We start from the raw sequence: 20,281 nt of genomic DNA, 5'->3' as shown, positions 1-20,281 counted from the left end.
GGCAGAAGGTTGTAGAAGTTCATGGAAGGTGCATATTGGATAGGCTTTTACTACTGGCTGCAATTGAGGTAGGAATGGATGCTCAGAAGGTAGTAACAGAGGATCCTCAGCTCCTGCAATTACCCATCAGATTCCAGTTTAAACAAAGAACTTTATGCGCCATTGGACATTTATATCAAAAATAATTTTTAGAGCACAACTAAGTCCTGCCAATAAAATACTCCGATCACCCCTGAAAAGGGCTATAAAGGATAGGTTATTGAAGGAAGGTGGTGGAAAGAAAGGTCGAACCATGCTAACACTTTTGGGTTGTTTGAGAACTTGTGAAGACACAAGGCACCAAATAGAAGAGGGATCTGTTCATGTATGCCACCAGCCTGCCTGATCCGGGAGTAAGAGCATAGAGTGGAGATGACGAGCAATGACTGCTAACTTGGGAATTTAGTGCAGAGCAGGAAAGAGGTGTTGCACTTTTTTCAGCCCCCAGTAACTGATGAAAGTTTAACGGTATTAGTTAAGGGGCAGCACCGTAGCACAACGGTTAGCACGGTTGCTTCACAGCTCCAGGGTCCCAGGTTCAATTCCCGGCTTGGGTCACTGTCTGTGCGGAGTCTGCACGTTCTCCCCGTGTCTCTGTGGGTTTCCTCCAGGTGCTCCGGTTTCCTCCCACTAGTCCTGAAAGGGTGAATTGGACATTCTGAATTCTCCCTCAGTGTACCCGAACAGGCGTGGGATTGTGGCGACTAGGGGCTTTTCACAGTAACGTCATTGCAGTGTTAATGTAAGCCTACTTGTGACAATAAAGATTATTATTAGCAATTAAATGACTGGTGGTGAGTTTTAAAAGGTTATCCCTCTAAATGGAGGCAATAGTTTAAACTGATACTGGCAAGATATAAATATTGCATCAACTTTATAGCTTAAGTAGTTAAACTACTGAATATAATTACAGTTGGAAAAAACCTCTTGTGATATTTCTAAGCTTGAAACCTAATTCAGTAAATAAAAAAACAATTAAGATTGGGCGGATGATGTCTCGCAGCTGTATCACGGGGGAGCTGGTGGTCATCAGTGTGATCCACAGCAACCTAATCTACGGTGTCTGCAGCTCAAAGTATTTTGGCTCCAGATTTCAGGCACTACGATGAATCAGGGAGTGGGAAAGTTACATGGAAGCTCTCGCATTCCCTTAGGCTAGATACTGGTCGTTTGGTCTGTGGGCCAGCTGCGTGTGACTGCAATTGAGGTAGGAATGGGGGCTCAGAAGGTAGTAATGGAGGATCCTCAGCTACTGCAATTATCCATTAGATTCAAGGTTCTTCCAGCCTGTTTAAGCGAGAGAAGGGACTGCAAGGGAGGATGAGCAAACTAACCATAGTAGTTGATCATGGCCTCCTTTCACCTGCGAGCGTGAATACTGAAAGCTGTGTTACCTGACCCATTGTCAGGAGTAGGGACGTCTCCTCTAGCCTGGAGGATCCAGATGATGAGGTTCGCATGGGTACCTACTACATAGGTAAGACTTGGAAATAGAGTATGAGCATCTAGGAACTAAATTTAAAAATAGAGCCTCAAAGGTGATAATCTGTGCCATGAATAAATTGGCATTGGGTAACTAAGATCAGAGAGTTGAATGAATGGTTCAGAGATTGGTGTGGGAGAAATGGGTTTCAATTCCTGGCACTAGTACTGAGAAAAGAGGGAGCTGTACCGTTGGGGCGGCTTTCACCTGAACCACACTGGGACTCTCGCTAATGAGATGATTATCCACCTAAGAAACTCTGTGTTACTGGTCATGGGTTCTGTAGATTCTTGCATGGCTGATGAGCCCGATCCTCGAGCTGCATCTTTGACCGCACACTTGGCATGTGTCTCTGGGAGGTGGGATCAGTCCTTGGACTCTAGATCGCTGGTAGTCCTTTCTCTGGCTCTTTTTCCGTGCCCCCTTTTGCCTTTGGGTGTCCTTGAAGAATTGTGTCCCTTTAATCAGGAGCAAGGGTCTCCCATGCGTTGATGTTGCATTTCTTGAGGTACGCCTTCAAGGTGTCTTTGAAGCACTTCCTTAGTCGTCCTCTATTTCGGATGCCTTCCTTGCAATGCTTTGGCAGTCAGGACTCTATCATCCTTAGCACGTGGCTGGCCCAGTGGAATTGGTTTCGGATGATCATGGCCTTGATGCTGGTGCTCTTGGCTCCTTCAAGGACACAGATGTTAGTACGCCTGTCCTCCCAACTGATGCAGAGAATCCGTCTCAGACAGCATTGATGGTACCTCTCCGGGCCTTGAGGTGGCATCGGGTGGTAGTCCAAGTTTTTGAGCCGCATCGAAGAATTGGGTGGATGACCGCCTTGTCCACTATGATCTTGGTGTCAGCACGGATGTCATGGTCACCAAAGAATCTCGTACCTGGGTGTCCAAAGGAGGTGCTCACTGATTGGATACAATGTTCGATCTCTGCATTGATATCAGCCTTCGATAAGAGGTGGTTCCCCAATTGATAGGGTTTCTCCATTGATCCTGATGGAGAGAGAGAGATGGGAGCTTACCCTGGGGTGCGTTGGTAAAGTGTTTGAGTCTTCTAGAGGTTAAGGCAAAGACAAATTATTTGGTATTCTTCCGGGAAGGTGTCAAGCATGGCTAGGAGATTCTCTTCTGAGAGAGTGGAGATGGTGATGTCATCTACCTACTGAAGTTCCACAAACGATGTCAGTGTCGTTTTCTTCTTGGATTTCAACCAGTTGAGGTTGAAAGATAGACAATGTCCACTCCAGTGAGAAGCTTGCTCTTGACAAAGTGATAGATGGTGGCAATGAAAGTGGAGAAAAGAGCGAAGGCGATGATATATCCCTGCTCGACTTCAGTCTTGACCTCAAAGGTTTCTATCTTCCGTCATTGAGGACTGTCACCGACATCTCGTCATGGAGGAGTTGGCGGATGTTGATGCATTTCTCTGGACATCCTGTCAAAGGCCGGGTCTTCCATAGCACTCCCTAATTGACTGAGTCAAAAATCTTGGACTGATCAATGAAGGCCATGTAAAATAGTTAATGTTGCTCCTTGCAATTCTTTTGTACCGAGCAGTGAAAATCGTGTCCGTTCCACGATTTTGTCGGAAGTCACACTGGCTTTCTGGAAGGATTTCTTCAGAAGGCGGTGAGCGATGATTCGGGTGATGATCCTCCTGGTGCTGGAGAGTAGGGAGATTCCTTGGACATTCTCACAGTCAGCTTTGATTCCTTTCTTGAAGATGGTGGTTCTGACGGCATCCCCGGGGTCTGCAGGAATTTCTTCTCTATCCCAAATTTTCAACAACAGTTGATGGAGAGGACAGGTGATCTCTTCTCCAAGTTTGAAAATCTCCGCTGGGATCCCGTCTACTCCTATGGCTTTTCCATTCTTCTCATGTTTAATGGTAGCTTTGACTTTGTCCATGCTCGGTGGGAGTCCATGCAGGACTTCCTCAAACGTGCCCTCATCTATGGTATCACTAGAACTAGTGTCCTGGTGAATTGTATAACTAAGGCTATGGAGAAGGCTTAAAGCTAAGGGGAAAAGAAGGTTTGGAAAGTTAAAAAGTAAGCACAACGCATTAGAGTATGTGTATCCCCCATTTTATCTTTATGGAATATTTTACATGTATCTGTATTGTATTCTGCCATTTTGTGGGGCCCACTGTAATTCCAGGACCGCCTCCTTCTATTGCCCTACCTCTCTCTGTTTTGCATCATCACTATATCTGATCAATTTGCATTGAGATTCTGAACCCAAGTCTAATAATGTGAATTACAAACAGCAGTGGTCTCAAAACTGTGACTTAGCTAGTATCAATTTTCTAACCTTCAGGAACTTGCTCATCCATAACCCAGCTTTGCTTTGAACATCCGCCAGTTTGAACTAAATTAGAAATTTTTTATGTTGAAAGTTATGAAATGTCTTTTGAGAGCCGAGATGCACATCATAGAGTTTTCCATTATTAATTGAGGGTATCAATTCCTTAAAGAAATTAAGGAGGTTGGTTAGGCAGAACCTTTCAGCTGTTTACTTAGCTATGTACCGATAATCAAACGATTATCAATTGCAGAATGGTGGCACAATGGTTAGCACTGCTTCCTCATAATTCCAGGGACGCGGGTTCAATTCCGGCCTTGGGTGACTGTCTGTGTGGAGTTTGCACTTTCTCCCCGTGTCTGCTTGGGTTTCCTCCGGGTGCTCCGGTTTCCTCCCACAATCCAAAGATGTGCAGGTTAGGTGGATTGGCCATGCTAAATTGTCCCTCAGTGTCGAGGGATGTGCAAGTTAGGTGGGGTTACGGGGATAGAGCAGGGGAGTGGACCTAGGTAGGATGTTCTTTCAGAGGGTCGGTGCAGAATCGATGGGCCGAATGGCCTGCTTCTGCATTGTAATGGTTTTAGGGGCTGGTTTAGCCCAGTGGACTAAACAGCTGGCTTGTAATGCAGAACAATGCCAGCAGCACGGGTTCAATTCCCGTACCGGCCTCCCCGAACAGGCATCGGAATGTGGCGACTAGGGGCTTTTCACAGTCGCCTCATTGAAGCCTATTTGTGACAATAAGCTATTATTATTATGGTACTTGCAATTATTTCAATTGAATTGAATTGAATGAGCCTGATATGTCTCTTTTGTTAAGCTATTGATTTAAAATGAATTATGATCCACATTTTGAGAGATTAAGGGAAGAAAAACTTTCTTGCTTTACTAGAACATGCGTTTGTTGTAAACATCTTTTGTGGTATTCAACGTCAATCAAAAATGTTAGTTGCATACTTTTTGTCTTGGAGCTGGCTATGTCGACAAGTGCCAAGGTTTTAAAAATAAGTCAGTACAAAAGTTTTCAAATTAATTAGCTTAAATCGAGCCATTCTTTTAGACAAGTACATTTGATCAAAAGCACAAAATTACTTAAAAAGTACTGGAACGAAGATTGGGGAGGGTCGAAATAAATGCTTCATACTTGTTTTTCTTTATTCCTGTCTGGAAGCACTGTTGATGCCTTAAAATTATGAAATGAAATGAAAATAAAAATCGCTTATTGTCACAAGTAGGCTTCAAATGAAGTTACTGTGAAAAGCCCCTAGTCGCCACATTCCGGCGCCTGTTCGGGGAGGCTGTTACAGGAATTGAACCGTGCTGCTGGCCTGCCTTGGTCTGCTTTCAAAGCCAGCGATTTAGCTCTGTGCTAAACAGCCCCTTTATGATGACTAATAAATAATAGGACTAAAAGTTAAAGGTATATATTACTCCGGTGAAGAAGCATCCTTGTCCACATGCAACAATCCTAGACATTATCCGAGATTGAGCTGATAAGTGGTAAAATTCACATCTCACGAGCACCAGGAATGTCCTTCAGCAACTAGGATCTGCAATGCACTGCCTGGAAGTGTGCTGGAGGCAAGTTTGATTGAGAAATTCAAAGAGACATTAGGTGATTAATTAATTAGAAACAATGTAGGGTTACCAGAAAGGGCAGGAGAATGGAGTCAAAATGCTGGTTCGGAGAGTCGATGCAGGCCCACTGGACCGAATGGTCTCCTGTGATAGAGAAACTAATCATCTCACTCTAATCAATGGTCTTCCAATTGTCAATTTCCCCACCATCAACATTCTAGGATTTACTATCGACCAACTGAACAAACATTAATGCTATGGCTACAAATGCAAGCCAAAGGCTGGATGTTCTGTAGCAAGTGACTCGCCTTCTGACTCCCCAAGACTACTGGACAAAATTGCCCATTCTTTCTTTGTGGGGTTAAATTTCAAGAACTCACTGAACAACATTGTGGAAATGCTTTCACCACACAGACTGCAATTCAGGAAGAAGCTCATCACCTTCTCAAGCAATTTGGAAATAAATGCTAAGAATAAATATGGGACATAAAGCACGTTTAGCTACTGACAAGAACTATGGACAGGGAGGTGGTGGTGTAATGGTAATGTCATTGGACTAGAAATCCCCACTTGGCCCAGTATAAAGCTCATGGGACAGTGGCTGGAATCCTACCAGGACAGCTATTGGAATTTATTGCAAAGCATTGTCTGGCATCTTTGAATCTGTCTATATATATATATATATATATATATGTTTCTGGAAGATACCTCTTCATTCACCTGAGGAAGGAGCAGCGCTCCGAAAGCTAGTGACATCGAAACAAACCTGTTGGACTTTAACCTGGTGTTGTAAGACTTCTTACTGTGCTCACCCCAGTCCAACGCCGGCATCTCCACATCATTGGAATTTAAATTCACATCTGGATTCAAAGGCTAGTGTCCGTGATTAACACCCATCTGATTCATTAATGTTCTTCAAGGAAGGAAATCCGAGATCCTTCTCTGGTCTGGCCGATATGTGACCTCAGACTCTCAGCAATATGGTTGACTCTTAATGGCCTCAGTTGTATCAAAACTGTTGTGTGAAACTCGGCAGACCACCTAGAATCAACCTAGGCTTTCACTGCGGAAAATGTTGGAACTCCCTTCTTGACAGCAGTTTGGCTGCTGAATAAGCTGCGAGAAGGCAGCTCACCAATACCTTCTCGGGTGTAATTAGGAATGGTCAATAGATCCTGGCCTGGCTAGTGGTGCCTACATCCCGTAAAAAATAAACTTAAACAAGTTTGTTATTTTGGGGGGTTTTTGGAAATGTTATTCTGTTTAAGTTACTTAATTCCAGATGTTTTGCTTCTATTCAGTGGAAACTGCAGCGACTTTGGAATTAACCAGACAGCCTCTCTCTATTTTGGTTTCAGAAGACACTTGTGGTTCGAGAAATCCATTTTAATCTAAGCTTCCAAAACAGCACCCTCATCCTGCCCAACCCTACATTGTTGCATTATTTTGTTTCTTAGATATTTGCAGGGCTTTTGGCTCAGGACATACATTCTGTCTGTTGATCACTGTCTGTGAATCCTTGGTCCGAGGAGCAGTCCAAGTTTTACTAGTTGGAACCTGTGTTCCCTTGGCTTATTTCCATAATAGAATTTAAAGCACCATTCCAATTTTATGTAACTCTAGCTCTGCGAAGCAATTGCAAAAACAAGCAGAATACTGGGATGCATTGTCTGGACAATTAAATATAAAACAAAAAAGTACTGTTCAGTCTCTCCATCAGACCTAATAGAATACTGTGCCTAGTGTTGGTCTCCCAGAATGATACACAGGCCCTTGGAAAGTCTTTTTTATTTGAAGGCTGTTACGACACCCTGGGCTAGTGTGTGGTCGATTCCAGCACCACAGACCCCAGAGTCCCCAACAAAAGTGAATGAACCAATAATTTGTATAAAATTCACAGAACATTTTGCCCATTGACTGTTCAATATGTTATAGCAACCAGGTTTATACATTGAACAGACTAACTTTATTTATAACAGAAACAAAGTTGAAATATTCAATAATTATAACGGAATAACCGCCAGCTAAAATATTACGCCCCCCCCACCTTTTACTGTCCCACCCTCTAACCAAACATGCACAAAACAGACACACACCCGGAGGGGAAAGTGTGAAAAAAATGAAGGGGGATTAATATGAAATGAAACATGAGAGTCCTTGCTTTTGATATTGAAGTCATTGCGGCAGGCTGTCCTCCCAGGATGCTTAGGGATCTAAGCCACTGGTGTAGTGTTAGAGGGGATCTACTGGCACATGCATTCAATCAGTACTCCCAGACAATAGGATTTCCTCTGGAGAGGCACTTTAACATTTATTAACCTGGACCTTCATTCAAAGGAGCAGCCTCAGGCCAGTTTAATTCTTACTGGTTTCCATCTCTACCAGGATGACCAACAGCTTTATTGAGTTCCCTGTCTGCAGCTGATGGCTGGACTGGATTTTCTTGCAGTTCAATCTGCCTGCAGAGAGAGGTTTTTACCTTGGATCTTTAGAAACGATCCACCACATCAGAGAGCGATCAGAGCTGAGACCCTCCTAGCTTCTGATCAAAAGCGAAAGTTAAAGTGAAAAGAGTCACACACAGGAAGGAACATTCCAGAGAAAACCCCAAATAATCAGCAGGGGCCATTGACCAGGCCCGGCAATACCGATCCCCCTGGAATCTGCTGATCCGGATTGTAAACAGCTCGCTGCAACCTGCCTTGCCTTAGGCCATAGGTCAATCCTCAGTCGAGTACCAGCCACTCGAATTAAAGGTGAAGTCCACCTTAAAGGCTTAGGTCCATTAATTGTCGATGTACAGAAATTGAAATAGCAAAATAACAGAAAATAAAAGGGAAAAAACAAGGCTGAATAGGGATTAAAAGGAGGATCCTTACAAGGTCTTCGGTTAAAATGGGCTTAAATCTAGCTGTAGAAAAGAGTAATCTTTGAGAAGAGGCCTATAACGTAATGAGAGGAGTAGATCCTGGACATGTTAGTTTGAGTTAGGTGGGCTAGGGAGGGTCAAGAAACATTACTGTAAGCAGGGTGTGAAGTCTGATGCTTCTTACAGAGAGTTGCCAGTCTATTGAACAAGATACCACCTGTGCAATGAATGTAGATCCATTCCAAGAATTCAAGATGGATCTTTCCTGCGTTTGCTTGTGGTTTTCATTTATTTTGTCTCTCCCATGCGATTGCCTCAGTGGATTGGGATGAGTGAAGTGGCTGGGATAATGGTGTTGCGTAAGTTACATCATTCGTGTGGGACAGGCTTGATGGACCAGCTGATCATTATCTATTTTTAGTATTTTTTTATGTCATCAAGGTTTAAAAAGCCCAAGGGTCTCATCATTTCTCACATCTCCGACCCATGAGACTAATGATTAGCCTTGTCTCTCCACTCCGCTGCCTTAACCACGTGATTATCTCCCTTGTATTTTCTTGTCCAAACCTGAACACTGTATTCACAGTGTGGGCTGACCAAAATACTGTACAGTTTGATCATTACTTTCTCTGACTTGTATCCTATTGTGTGTTTAAACATGGGTGTGCTGTTCTACCTTAGTTAGATATGTTGATCAGGTGTCGACTATGACTCCTTTCTCACTTTCATCTTGATCCATAGCTATTGGATTCATGATTGTGTAGACAGTTTAAGTGAAAGAAGGATCACTACACAAAACTTGAAGTAGTGCCTCATTAGGTCCAAGGTGATTAGCAAGATGGGCGGCATGGTAGCACAGTGGTTAGCACTGTTGCTTCGCAGCACCAGGGATCAAGGTTTGATTCCTGGCTTGGGTCACTGTGCGGAGTCTGCGTGAGTTTCCTCTGGGTGTTCTGGTTTCCTCCCACACGTCCCGAAAGGTGTACTTGTTAGGTGAATTGGACATTCTGAATTCTCCCTCCATGTACCTGAACAGGTGCCATAGTGTGGCAACTAGGGGATTTTCACAACTTTATTGCAGTGTTAATGTAAGCCTACTTGTGACACGAATAAAGATTATTATTATGATTATTAGCAACATTTTATTACTGGTAGGTTAGGGAGTTCTCCGAGATACAAACTGGCCAATAGTTAATTGGCAGATCTTTGTTCCATCAGACCGCACCGAGGATTGTTCACAACAGTTTAATTCCATCTTCTAACTTATCAGGAATTTATTCAACTAAATTTCTGTTTTAAAGCAACTTTTAAAAGTTAATTGTTCTGCACTTTATCTTATGATTGGCAGATACCTAAAGGTGCCGGTGTACAAGTACTTCCACGTGTAGCGAGGCTGTGTAAATAGATTATCTTCCCTAAAGGATTTGTAAACTGGTTGGGGGTTTATGAAAATCCAAAAGCCTTATGATTTTACGGATTCCTGCATTTACTTCCAAATCATTTTAAACTCCATTTAAATTCACCAATTGACAGAGCGGGATTTGTCTTCACTCTGCCTGGATTCCTAGTCTTGTTTTCAGAAGTACTAGTCTAGTAGCGTAACCAGTGTACCTCTGAACCCTTGCAAGCAAGCTGTATATTTACAGATATTTTCAAAGTGTCATAAAGCTTTCAGTGCATTGACTTGCTGCGGTTACAGCATTTCTCATTATAGTTATGGTCTGAATAATCATTCAGGTTTTTATGCTTAAATACTTGAATTACATGCTTTGCCAGTGATATGATACTGAGCTTGGTTGGCCAAAGTAATTTAGTTCCACCTATATTAGTTGCTCTGAACCAGGTCAGTGCTGAAGCTTTCCGTCAGTTACTGTATCAGTTGTTCCCAGGGTGTGGTCCCGCCGCGGACCACTGGTGATCTGCGAGACTATTGCAGGTAGTCTGTGGGGAAAGAAAAATACAATTACGTGTACCTCATATGTATCATAACCGATTGTTGCATTTTATTCACAATGTAATTTGCTTCACAAAAATCCTTGTGTAATATAATTCGCAATGTATTTGTGAGAGTGCATCATAAATTATTAGAAACAGCTGCATTTTTAATACCTGTTTATAGATAAGTTTGACTGTCAGCCGTAGGCTTTGTAAATAATGTTTAAAGCAGCTTGCATATGTTGTGCTCGGCAAAAAGGAAAAGGTTGGGAACTGCTGAGCTAGATCATTGGGGATCTCAGCTAGGGAGCGTTTTATATAAAGGTGAGGGCAGGAACAGAGGTCAGGGAAAATGAACTAAATTAGTTTGCAGTTGCTCCACTACACAAGTATATCCTACTGTGTTTGTTTTTCTTCTTTAGTCAGTGCAGGGGAACCCCCATTGAATGTTGTGCGTAAATTTGTTCACCTGCTGGATCACAGTGACCTGGACTTTCAAGAGGAGCTGGAAGTTACAAGAATGAGGGAGGAAGTTGTCACCAAAATCCGATCCAATCAGCAGCTAGAAAAGGATCTCAACCTGATGGACATTAAGATTGGGCTTCTAGTGAAAAACAGGATAACGCTACAGGCATGTCTCCCTTATTGGATTCTTCCAAAATCAATCCTTTCACTCACTCTGATCCTTTCTCCTACCCCCCTCCCTTCTCTTCCCCCCCCCCCCCTCTGCCTTGCTCACCCTCACTGTTTCAACCCACTCAATCAGATTGTTGTCCCATCTTCTCTACAATTCACCTCTATTCCTTCCCCTCCATCCAACTCCCACTTTACAGAACTGTTCACACTGTAGCAGTCTGAAACATTGGTGCTTCAATCACTTCTGTATAATTTATTTAATTTTGAATTTTCTGAGGCACCAGACGCCTCCGGAAGCAAGTGCTTGCATTTGTGTCCAAGGTCCAATTATTTTCAGCTGCTTCCTTAATGACCATCCTTCCATCATAAGGTCAGAAGTGGGGATGTTTGTGGATGACTGCACATGCGCAATGTTCAGCACTATTCGTGACTCCTCAGCCCATGTCCAAATGCAGCAAGACCTGGACAATATCCAGGCTTGGCCTGACAAGTGGCAAGTTACATTCACACCACACAAGTGCCAGGCAATGACCATCTCCTACAAGAGAGGATCTAACCATCAACATGACAGCCATTGACATTCATTGGCATTACCATTGTTGAATTCCCCACAATCAACATTTTAGGGGTTACCATTGATCAGAAACTGAACTGGACTAGCCACATTAATACTGTGCCTACCAGGGCAGGTCAAAGGCTAGGAATCTTACAGTAAGTACCCCCCCCCCTCCCCCAAAGCCTGTCCACAAGTCAGGAGTGTAATGGAATACTCTCCACATGCCTGAATGAGTGTAGCTCCAATAATATTGAAGAAGCTCGTCACCATCCAGGACACAGCAGTCCGCTTGATTGCTCCTCCTCCCACAAACATTCAAACCCTCCACCACCGATGGCAGCCTGTGTACTATCTATAAGATGCACTGCAGTAATTTGCCAAGGCTCATTGGACAGCACCTTCCAAACCCACGACCACTACCATCCAAAAGGACAAGAGAGCAGATGCCTGAGGTTCCCCTCCAAGTCGCTCACCACCCCGACTTGGAAATATATCGCCGTTCCTTCACGGTCGCTGGGGCAATATCCTGGAACTCCCTCCCTAACAGCACTGTGGGTGTATCTACCCCTCAAGGGTTGCATCAGTTCAAGAAGCCAACTCACCACCACCTTCTGAAGGGCAACTAGGGATGGGCAATAAATGCTGGCCTAACCAGCTACGCCCACATCCCGTAAATGAATCTTTTTTTTAAAATGGGATGAGATGACGAGAGAAATATTAATTCCACAGAATGCTCAGCTGTTTACGAGAAGCTGTGTGCCATGATTGGAGTCGAGACCCATTTGAGAAAGCAAATCATGTACCTAATATTTTTCCCATTCTTACAACAGGATGTGATTTCACACAGCAAGAAAATGGATAAGAAGAACAAAGGCCAGGCTGTGGAAGTAATTTCAGGTGACAAGCAAGGGTTAAAATCGCTCAGCAAAGAAAATAGGAAAAAACTGGAAGCATACCAACATCTTTTCTACTTGCTTCAGGTAGAAACATCTAGAAAGTGTTTTTGAAACCTTATGATTTACAACACCTCTTACTGAATATTGTTTTTTTTAACATAGATTTTGTTAACCCTGTTACAGTTTGCTGAGCCTTAAATAAGCTAGTTCATCATCATTATCACTTGTAGCTAACACCGGGATGTGACCAGTTATCTCAGGAATGTGGGACACAACTTATTTTTGGTTGCTTGGCTGAGTGAGTTTACCTGTCAAGTGCCGTGCAATTGGGTGGAAGGGATAAAGGAAAGGCTCGAACGTCTACATGCTGTTGATCCATGACAGCAGTTACCAGCTGTAAGCTGGTGAGCTGTGGAATCAGTCACACCAAATAAAATATGCATACATCAATGTGTTTGATTCTTAAATGCTCTCAGGGATGGGCAAGAAATGCTGGCCCAGTTGGCGACGCCCACAACCCATGAATGAATGTTTTTTAAAATCACACCACACAGTGGATTTTAAAACTGCTCCCATTCTATATGGCAGCCATACCATTCCTTCATAATACTACGTGCGGCACGGTAGCACAGTGGTTAGCACTGTTGCTTCAAAATGGCAGAGACCCAGATTCGATTCCTGGCTTGGGTCACTGTCTATGCGGAGTCTGCACATTTCTCTCTGTGACTGCGTGGGTTTCCTTCGGGTGCTCCGGTTTCCTCCCACAAGTCCCGAAGCAGTAAGGTGAATTGGGTAATCTGAATTCTCCCTGTGTGTACTCAAACAGGCGCCGGACACTGACAACTGGGGGATTTTCACAGTAACTTAATTCCAGTGTTAATGTAAGCCTGCTTGTGACACTAATAAATATTATTATTACAGAATGTATTTAGCCATCTCGTCAAATTTGTGGATATTACTCCGTGGTTTCCATTAAAACAACTAGAATTTAAATACCGCTCTTGGTTTCTGTCATAACCCAACGCGCGGGACTTGCGGGGTAGGAATGATTGTCTTTTCAGTGTCCCTTGTGGAGTACGAGCGCCCTCATTAAGCGGGAGGGGGGGTAAGCTCTATCCATATGGTGTATAAGGTTGGCCAGTTCGGCACCAACCGTTAAGCCCCAGTTACGATCTACCGGGAGCTGTGTATTATAGCCTTGTAAATAAACCAACTCCGTGTGGACTCCCCGTGATTTAATAAAAGTTTCCATTTTATTTTTCGGCACCTCCCTCATGTTTGAACTGTATTCTTTTAGCTGGTGCCACCAAATAGTTTGGTAAATCTATCAGCCAAGTTGAAGGTATACTGAATGTGGTTATGGAGTCTACAAATTGAGGTTGCCTGAAAGAGTACTGCACAGAGGCAAGAGGAGAGTAAAAGTACTTCTCATCAAGTTGAAACCTCATCATTTCACCTGGTTCATTTTGATTGCAAAAATGTCCCCTTTCAGTCTCAGCTTGGTTGGGCAGTGCATTGGCATTTGTACATGAAAGCAATTGGCAAATAGCACCATTCAGTGTCTGGCTTGGGGGTGACAGCAGCAACTTGGAAATAGGTTATTGTCTTGCCCTCAGTGTGAGTTTGTGTGTATGACCAAGAGAAAAATTCAGAAGAATATATCATAAATGTACCTTTTTTTGAGATGTAGAATGCTATTATGGAATATAAATTGTACATGCGCTAACCTGATGAGGCAATGTTTCTGTTTTCTCTCCCAGACAAATCCAACCTATTTGGCCAAATTGATCTTCCAGATGCCTCAAAACAAATCAACTAAATTTATGGATACTGTCATCTTCTCCCTGTACAACTATGCGTCAAATCAGAGAGAAGAATGTCTACTACTAAAACTCTTCAAAACTGCCTTGGAGGAGGAAATCAAGTAGGTGGCTAGTGAATTTTTCCTCTTTCTATCTTTGCTTGAAGCAGTAATTTGTGTTTGGGTGTGGTTCCACAGATATTGGCAGCCCTATTGTACTGTACAAACTAGATGATGGGGGCGATTCTCCGAGCCCCACGACAGGCCGGAGAATCGGAGCAACCGTGCCACAACCCCCGAAGCCGGCGCGCGATTCTCCGAGGTGCGGAGAATTGGCGCCATTTGCTCCGGCCGCGGGCCGCTGGAATCAGCGAGGCCACCGATTCTCCAGCCCGCATGGGCAGAGCGGCCGCTCCGACACGACAGAGTCCCGCCGGCGCCGTTCACCCCTGGTCGCTGCCGGCGGGAACTCTGCGGGACCGCTTGGGGGGTGGCCTGTTGGGGGGTTGGGGGGGTCTCCGATGGTGTCTGGCCCGCGATTGGGGCCGGCCCCTGAACTTTCTGGCGCAGCCGGACCCTGAACACCGACCCCATGTTGGGTCGGGGCCGGCGTGCGTAAGAAGTTCCCCGCGCATGTGCAGGATGGCACGGCCAAACAATGCATGCGCAGGATTGAGCTGGTCCAACTGCGAATGCGCGGGTTGGCACGGCGCCCATTTGGCCCACGTACGGAGGCTGGAGCGGTGTGAACCGCTCCAGCACCATGCTGGCCCACTGGGGGGGCCAGAATAGGTCGTGCCCGGGCCCTGTTCGCACCGTCTTGAAACGCGACGGCGTGCACACTTGGCCGCCATATCGGAGAATCGCCCCCGTTGACTTGCAAGCATATAAGCATTGTTGGCAAAATTACTTTCAACTATCAGTGGTTCCTGGAGAGTAATCATGAAGGCTTGCTTACTCTCCACCTTCCCCCGCCCCAGTTTTGTTTCTCCTTGGATCCCCCTTCCCTACAGTGCAAAACAATGAGCTCATTTATAAAGCTCCCTCACTATCCCAGCAGAAGTTATCCAACACTGCACAGGCCTGGATTGAACTGGCCCCAGTATTGTCCCTCCAACATCTCATCCAATGCATTTAGCCCTTGACCCATTTGAGTGGCCAAAACTCAATGTCAGTGTGCAAGGCTGGCAGTAGCAAGGTAATCGGGTGGCACTCATCCCCTGGAAGACCCCCCCACGAGTGCCGTTGCGTCTGGTCCCCGTTTGTGGAGACTAACACTGAACGGCGCTCACCCGAGATCTCCAAGGCGAGGAGACTAGATCCCATCGCCTTGGCTAGATCGTGGCAGTTCATATTAGAGCGAGACTAGCTGTCTTACTCTAATATACAGATTGCCAAAAATTGATTGACATCGCGACATCTCGCAAGATAGCGTTAGATCTCGCGAAGTGTGACAAGCCAGGTAGATCCCAGAAAGGGATCAGCTGGCATCTACAGGCTGCATTATGCCACGCTGCCTTTCAGGGGGGTACGCAGCCAATAGATCACACCCACTATGTTCATAATGTCACCGGAGCAGAATTGAGTCCTATCGAATGAGAAGGAAAGGCTATATAAAAATGTCTGCTTCCGGCAGCTTGAAATATTAACAAAAAGTGACTGAAGACAGTGGAGCTTTGCTCAATCAATCATTTAATAAAACACTGATATCCAATTGAAACATCGTAGAATATAACATGAAGTTTTATACAAAATGAGTGCTGTCATGTTCCTTCTAGCTAGCAGTGCATAGCACAATACACTAACAGAAGGTAAGATGTGCATCAGCAACAGTTATGTCTCAGTTATGGTTAATCAGTAGAATACTCTTTAAATTAAATAAAGAAGGGAGATGGTTATCTGTTGGTGTCTCATGAGTATTCAAATATATGAATGTGTTTGAGGAGTCGATGTGTCTAATACATTGCAAAATATGAATATTTAATTGCTGCAGTTAGCCCACTTAATTCTTGGCCAAAGGCAAACTGAAATAGCTCAGCATCACTCAACACTAATTACCTAGCATTTGCTATTTTAATCATCTTTGATGAATATATGACTAAATATTGGGAAATGCAATTAAACTTTTATCATTTAAAAATAAAAATGCAGAAACATAAGCTTTCACCACACAGTGCTGAAAACGTATCTTGTAGTTTTTCTTTGGAGATGAGGTGAATTACAGGGATAGAAATGGCAAGATTAGGGAACCATGGATGATGGGTGGAATTGTGAGACTAGCTAAAATGAAAAAGGAAGCATACATAAGACCTAGGCGACTTAAATCCGATGAAGCTTTGGAGGAATATCGGGAAAGTAGGACAAATCTCAAACGCGCAATAAAGAGGGCTAAAAGGGGTCATGAAACATCTTTGACTAACAGGGTTAAGGAAAATCCCAAAGCCTTTTATTCATATATAAGGAGCAAGAGGGTAACTAGAGAAAGGATTGGCCCACTCAAAGACAAAAGAGGGAATTTATGCGTGGAGTCAGAGGAAATGGGTGAGATTCTTAATGAGTACTTTGCGTCGGTATTCACCAAGGAGAGGGACATGACGGATGTTGAGGCTAAGGATGGACGTTTAAATACTCGAGGTCAAGTCGGCATAAGGAAGGGGGAAGATTTGGGTATTCTAAAAGGCATTAAGGTGGACAAGTTCCCAGGTCCGGATGGGATCCATCCCAGGTTACTGAGGGAAGCGAGGGAAGAAATAGCTGGGGCCTTAACAGATATCTTTGCAGCATCCTTGAGCACGGGTGAGGTCCTGGAGGACTGGAGAATTGCTAATGTTGTCCCTTTGATTAAGAAGGGTAGCAGGGGTAATCTATGGAACTATAGACCTGTGAGCTTGACGTCAGTGGTAGGCAAACTGCTGGAGAATATACTGAGGGATAGGATCTATTCACATTTGGAAGAAAATAGACTTATCAGTGATAGGCAGCATGGTTTTGTGCAGGGAAGGTCATGTCTTACAAACCTAATAGAATTCTTTGAGGAAGTGGCAACGTTAATTGATGAGGGAAGGGCTGTAGATGTCATATACATGGACTTCAGTAAGGCGTTTGATAAAGTTTCCCATGGCAGGTTGATGGAAAAAGTGAAGTTGTATGGGGTCAGGGTGTACTAGCTGGATGGATAAAGAACTGGCTGGGCAACAGGAGACAGAGAGTAGTGGTGGAAGGGAGTGTCTCAAAATGGAGAAAGGTGACTAGTGGTGTTCCACAGGGATCCGTGCTCGGACCACTGTTGTTTGTGATATACATAAATGATCTGGACGAAGATATAGGTGGCCTGATTAGCAAGTTTGCAGATGATACTAAGATTGGTGGAGTTGCAGATAGCGAGGAGGACTGTCTGAGAATACAGTAAAATATAAATAGATTGGAGAGTTGGGCAGAGAAATGGCAGATGGAGTTCAATCCACGCAAATGCGAGGTGATACATTTTGGAAGATCTAATTCAAGAGCGGACTGTACGGTCAATGGAAGAGTCCTGGGGAAAATTGATGTACAGAGAGATCTGGGAGTTCAGGTCCATTGTACCCTGAAGGTGGCAACGCAGATCGATAGAGTGGTCAAGAAGGCATACAGCATGCTTGCCTTCATCGGATGGGGTATTGAGTACAAGAGTCGGCAGGTCATGTTACAGTTGTATCGGACTTTGGTTAGGCCACATTTGGAATACTGCATGCAGTTCTGGTCACCACATTACCAGAAGGATGTGGATGCTTTAGAGAGGGTGCAGAGGAGGTTCACCAGGATGTTGCCTGGTATGGAGGGTGCTAGCTGTGAAGAAAGGTTGAGTAGATTAGGATTGTTTTTGTTGGAAAGACGGAGGTTGAGGGGGGACCTGATTGAGGTCTACAAAATTATGAGAGGTATGGACAGGGTGGATAGCAACAAGCTTTTTCCAAGAGTGGGGGTGTCAATTACAAGGGGTCACGATTTCAAGGTGAGAGGGGGAAAGTTTAAGAGAGATGTGCTTGGAAAGTTTTTTACACAGAGGGTGGTGGGTGCCTGGAATGCTTTGCCAGCGGAGGTGGTAGAGGCGGGCACAATAGCATAATTTAAGATGCATCTAGACAGATATATGAACGGGCGGAGAACAGAGGGAAGTAGATCCTTGGAAAATAAGTGACAGGTTTAGATAAAGGATCTGGATCGGCGCAGGCTGGGAGGGCTGAAGGGCCTGCTCCTGTGCTATAATTTTCTTTGTGCTTTGTTGTTCTTTAATGTTAATCTTTTTTAAAATCTTGCATTTACTATATACAGATCTAAAGTGGACCAGGTTCAAGATATTGTAACTGGAAACCCCACAGTCATTAAGATGGTGGTCACCTTTAACCGTGGCACACGTGGGCAGAATGCGCTCAGACAGCTGCTTTCTCCTGTAGTGAAAGAGATTATGGAGGATAAAACACTCACTATAAACACCAACCCAGTGGAAGTGTACAAGGCGTGGGTGAATCAGATGGAGATGCAAACTGGTGAAGCCAGGTTGGTCATATTGTTAACAAATTAATAATCAGCAAGTGTGCATGTTCACCTTTTTATTTAGCATTGTGTTTTAATCTATCAATTTTTACAGCACAGGAAGAGGTTATGTGGCCCTCACACTTGTGTTAACTCCCTGAAGGAGGTAATGATTTGTTGCACTCCCTGCCTTTTCTCTATCTCCTTATTTTTAAACGAATAATTGCAATGTTACTATGGATTCTACTTCCATCACTGGTTCAGCATGTGAGTTCATGCCCCAGCAGCCTTTCCCTTAATTTATTGATGCTTTTAGATTTACAGCCTCTAATTACTGACCCACCAGTAGAAATTGTGCCTCGCTCCCCCATTACTTCATTTAAACAACTGTTAAATGGTCTTGCTTTATTCTAATAGCCCCAGTTTCAGTAGAGTATTCTCATAACTAACAAGTGTTGCTCTTTTTAGCCTTAGTTTATTAGCTCTGATTACGTCACCTTTGCTCACGAGTCGCCAGGTATCTTTCTGATACCGCCACGTGTTTCAAGTTCCAGTTATGATTAATAAGTCAGCACACCGCTTAGTAAGATTGAAATCAACGGTCATTTATTATATACAACAAGTAATGTTTACACAATAATCCTACTATCTATATAATAAACCTATCACTACTGGCCAATACTTAACTTTAGGAAGAGCCCACCAGGTCAGGGAAACGAATGGCTTATCCAATCGGATCTGGCCCGCGGGATTCAAAAGGCTGATACAGGTCGATGGCTAGGAGTCTTTATCGGATAGCGATCGCTGGATTCAAACTTACAGTTGCCGGTTGCTGTTCTTGCAAAGGTCTCGAGCAGGCGATTAAGGGAGAGAGAGAGAGATCTGAACTTGGCCCCTCACTTTATAGGGTTCAGGGGCTTCCCGCCTCCCGGGGCGGCCCTTGACCCTGAGTCCCAAGTGATTGGACTTGTTCCCAATCACTGGGTTCGATACGTCCAATTGCGAGGCGATTCCCTGATCGGGGGGTGGTCGTTCACCTGCCTTTGTTTCGGCCACTGCAGGCGCCGACAGGTCTGGCCCGGTATTCAATTGCTAATATGTTGCAATTGTTCCCGGGGATAGCCGATTAAACTGCAGATGTCTGGGTTGATGGGCTGTTAAGAGTCCTGAGTATAACTGCAAATGTCTGGGTTGATGGGCTGTTAATAGCCCTGAGTATCGATCTGGGCCGACTTCCCCAGAGCCGAATATGATATTCTGCCTGCAGCTGTCCGTTTGTGCCTTGTTACCTGCTTTTCCCATCAGCCTTTCCGGTTAGCCATTTTAAATCGGGTTTTGGCCAAATTAATCGGGAAGCAGCCATTTTACGTGGCTGCATAAGCCTGTCAATCCTAGTATTACCTTTCCATGGACATCCTTATTAAAGGAATAATTTGTCACTAATGTCCTTTTAGGGAAGGAAATTTGCCATCGTTACCTGGTGACTCCAGACTCAGAGCAATGTGGCTGACTCTTACCTGCTCTCTGAAATGGCTGAGCAAGCCACTACGTTCAGGGGGAATTAGGGATGGGCAACAAATGCTGGTCTTGCCGGCAACACCCACATCCTATGAAATAATAAAGAAAATATATATACTGCAGGAAATGGCAAAAAGGATGCACTCGAGTGA

General features: G+C 44.2%; 1 protein-coding gene across 2 annotated transcripts in view; it reads left to right on the top strand.

Moving 5' to 3' along the window:
• The window catches only part of iqgap2 (IQ motif containing GTPase activating protein 2), a 424,926-nt gene that overhangs the window by 322,093 nt on the left and 82,552 nt on the right, over window positions 1–20,281 (top strand). For both annotated transcript variants that reach the window (XM_072516040.1, XM_072516041.1), the window contains 4 exons: window positions 10,633–10,841; window positions 12,233–12,382; window positions 14,059–14,222; window positions 18,411–18,635. In XM_072516040.1, coding sequence (XP_072372141.1) covers window positions 10,633–10,841; window positions 12,233–12,382; window positions 14,059–14,222; window positions 18,411–18,635 — 748 coding nt within the window. The remainder of the gene's footprint in view (window positions 1–10,632; window positions 10,842–12,232; window positions 12,383–14,058; window positions 14,223–18,410; window positions 18,636–20,281) is intronic.

This window comes from Scyliorhinus torazame, chromosome 9 (genome assembly GCF_047496885.1).
Source record: "Scyliorhinus torazame isolate Kashiwa2021f chromosome 9, sScyTor2.1, whole genome shotgun sequence".
NCBI classification, from domain to species: Eukaryota; Metazoa; Chordata; class Chondrichthyes; order Carcharhiniformes; family Scyliorhinidae; genus Scyliorhinus; species Scyliorhinus torazame.
This window is presented reverse-complemented; position numbering and strand designations above follow the sequence as displayed.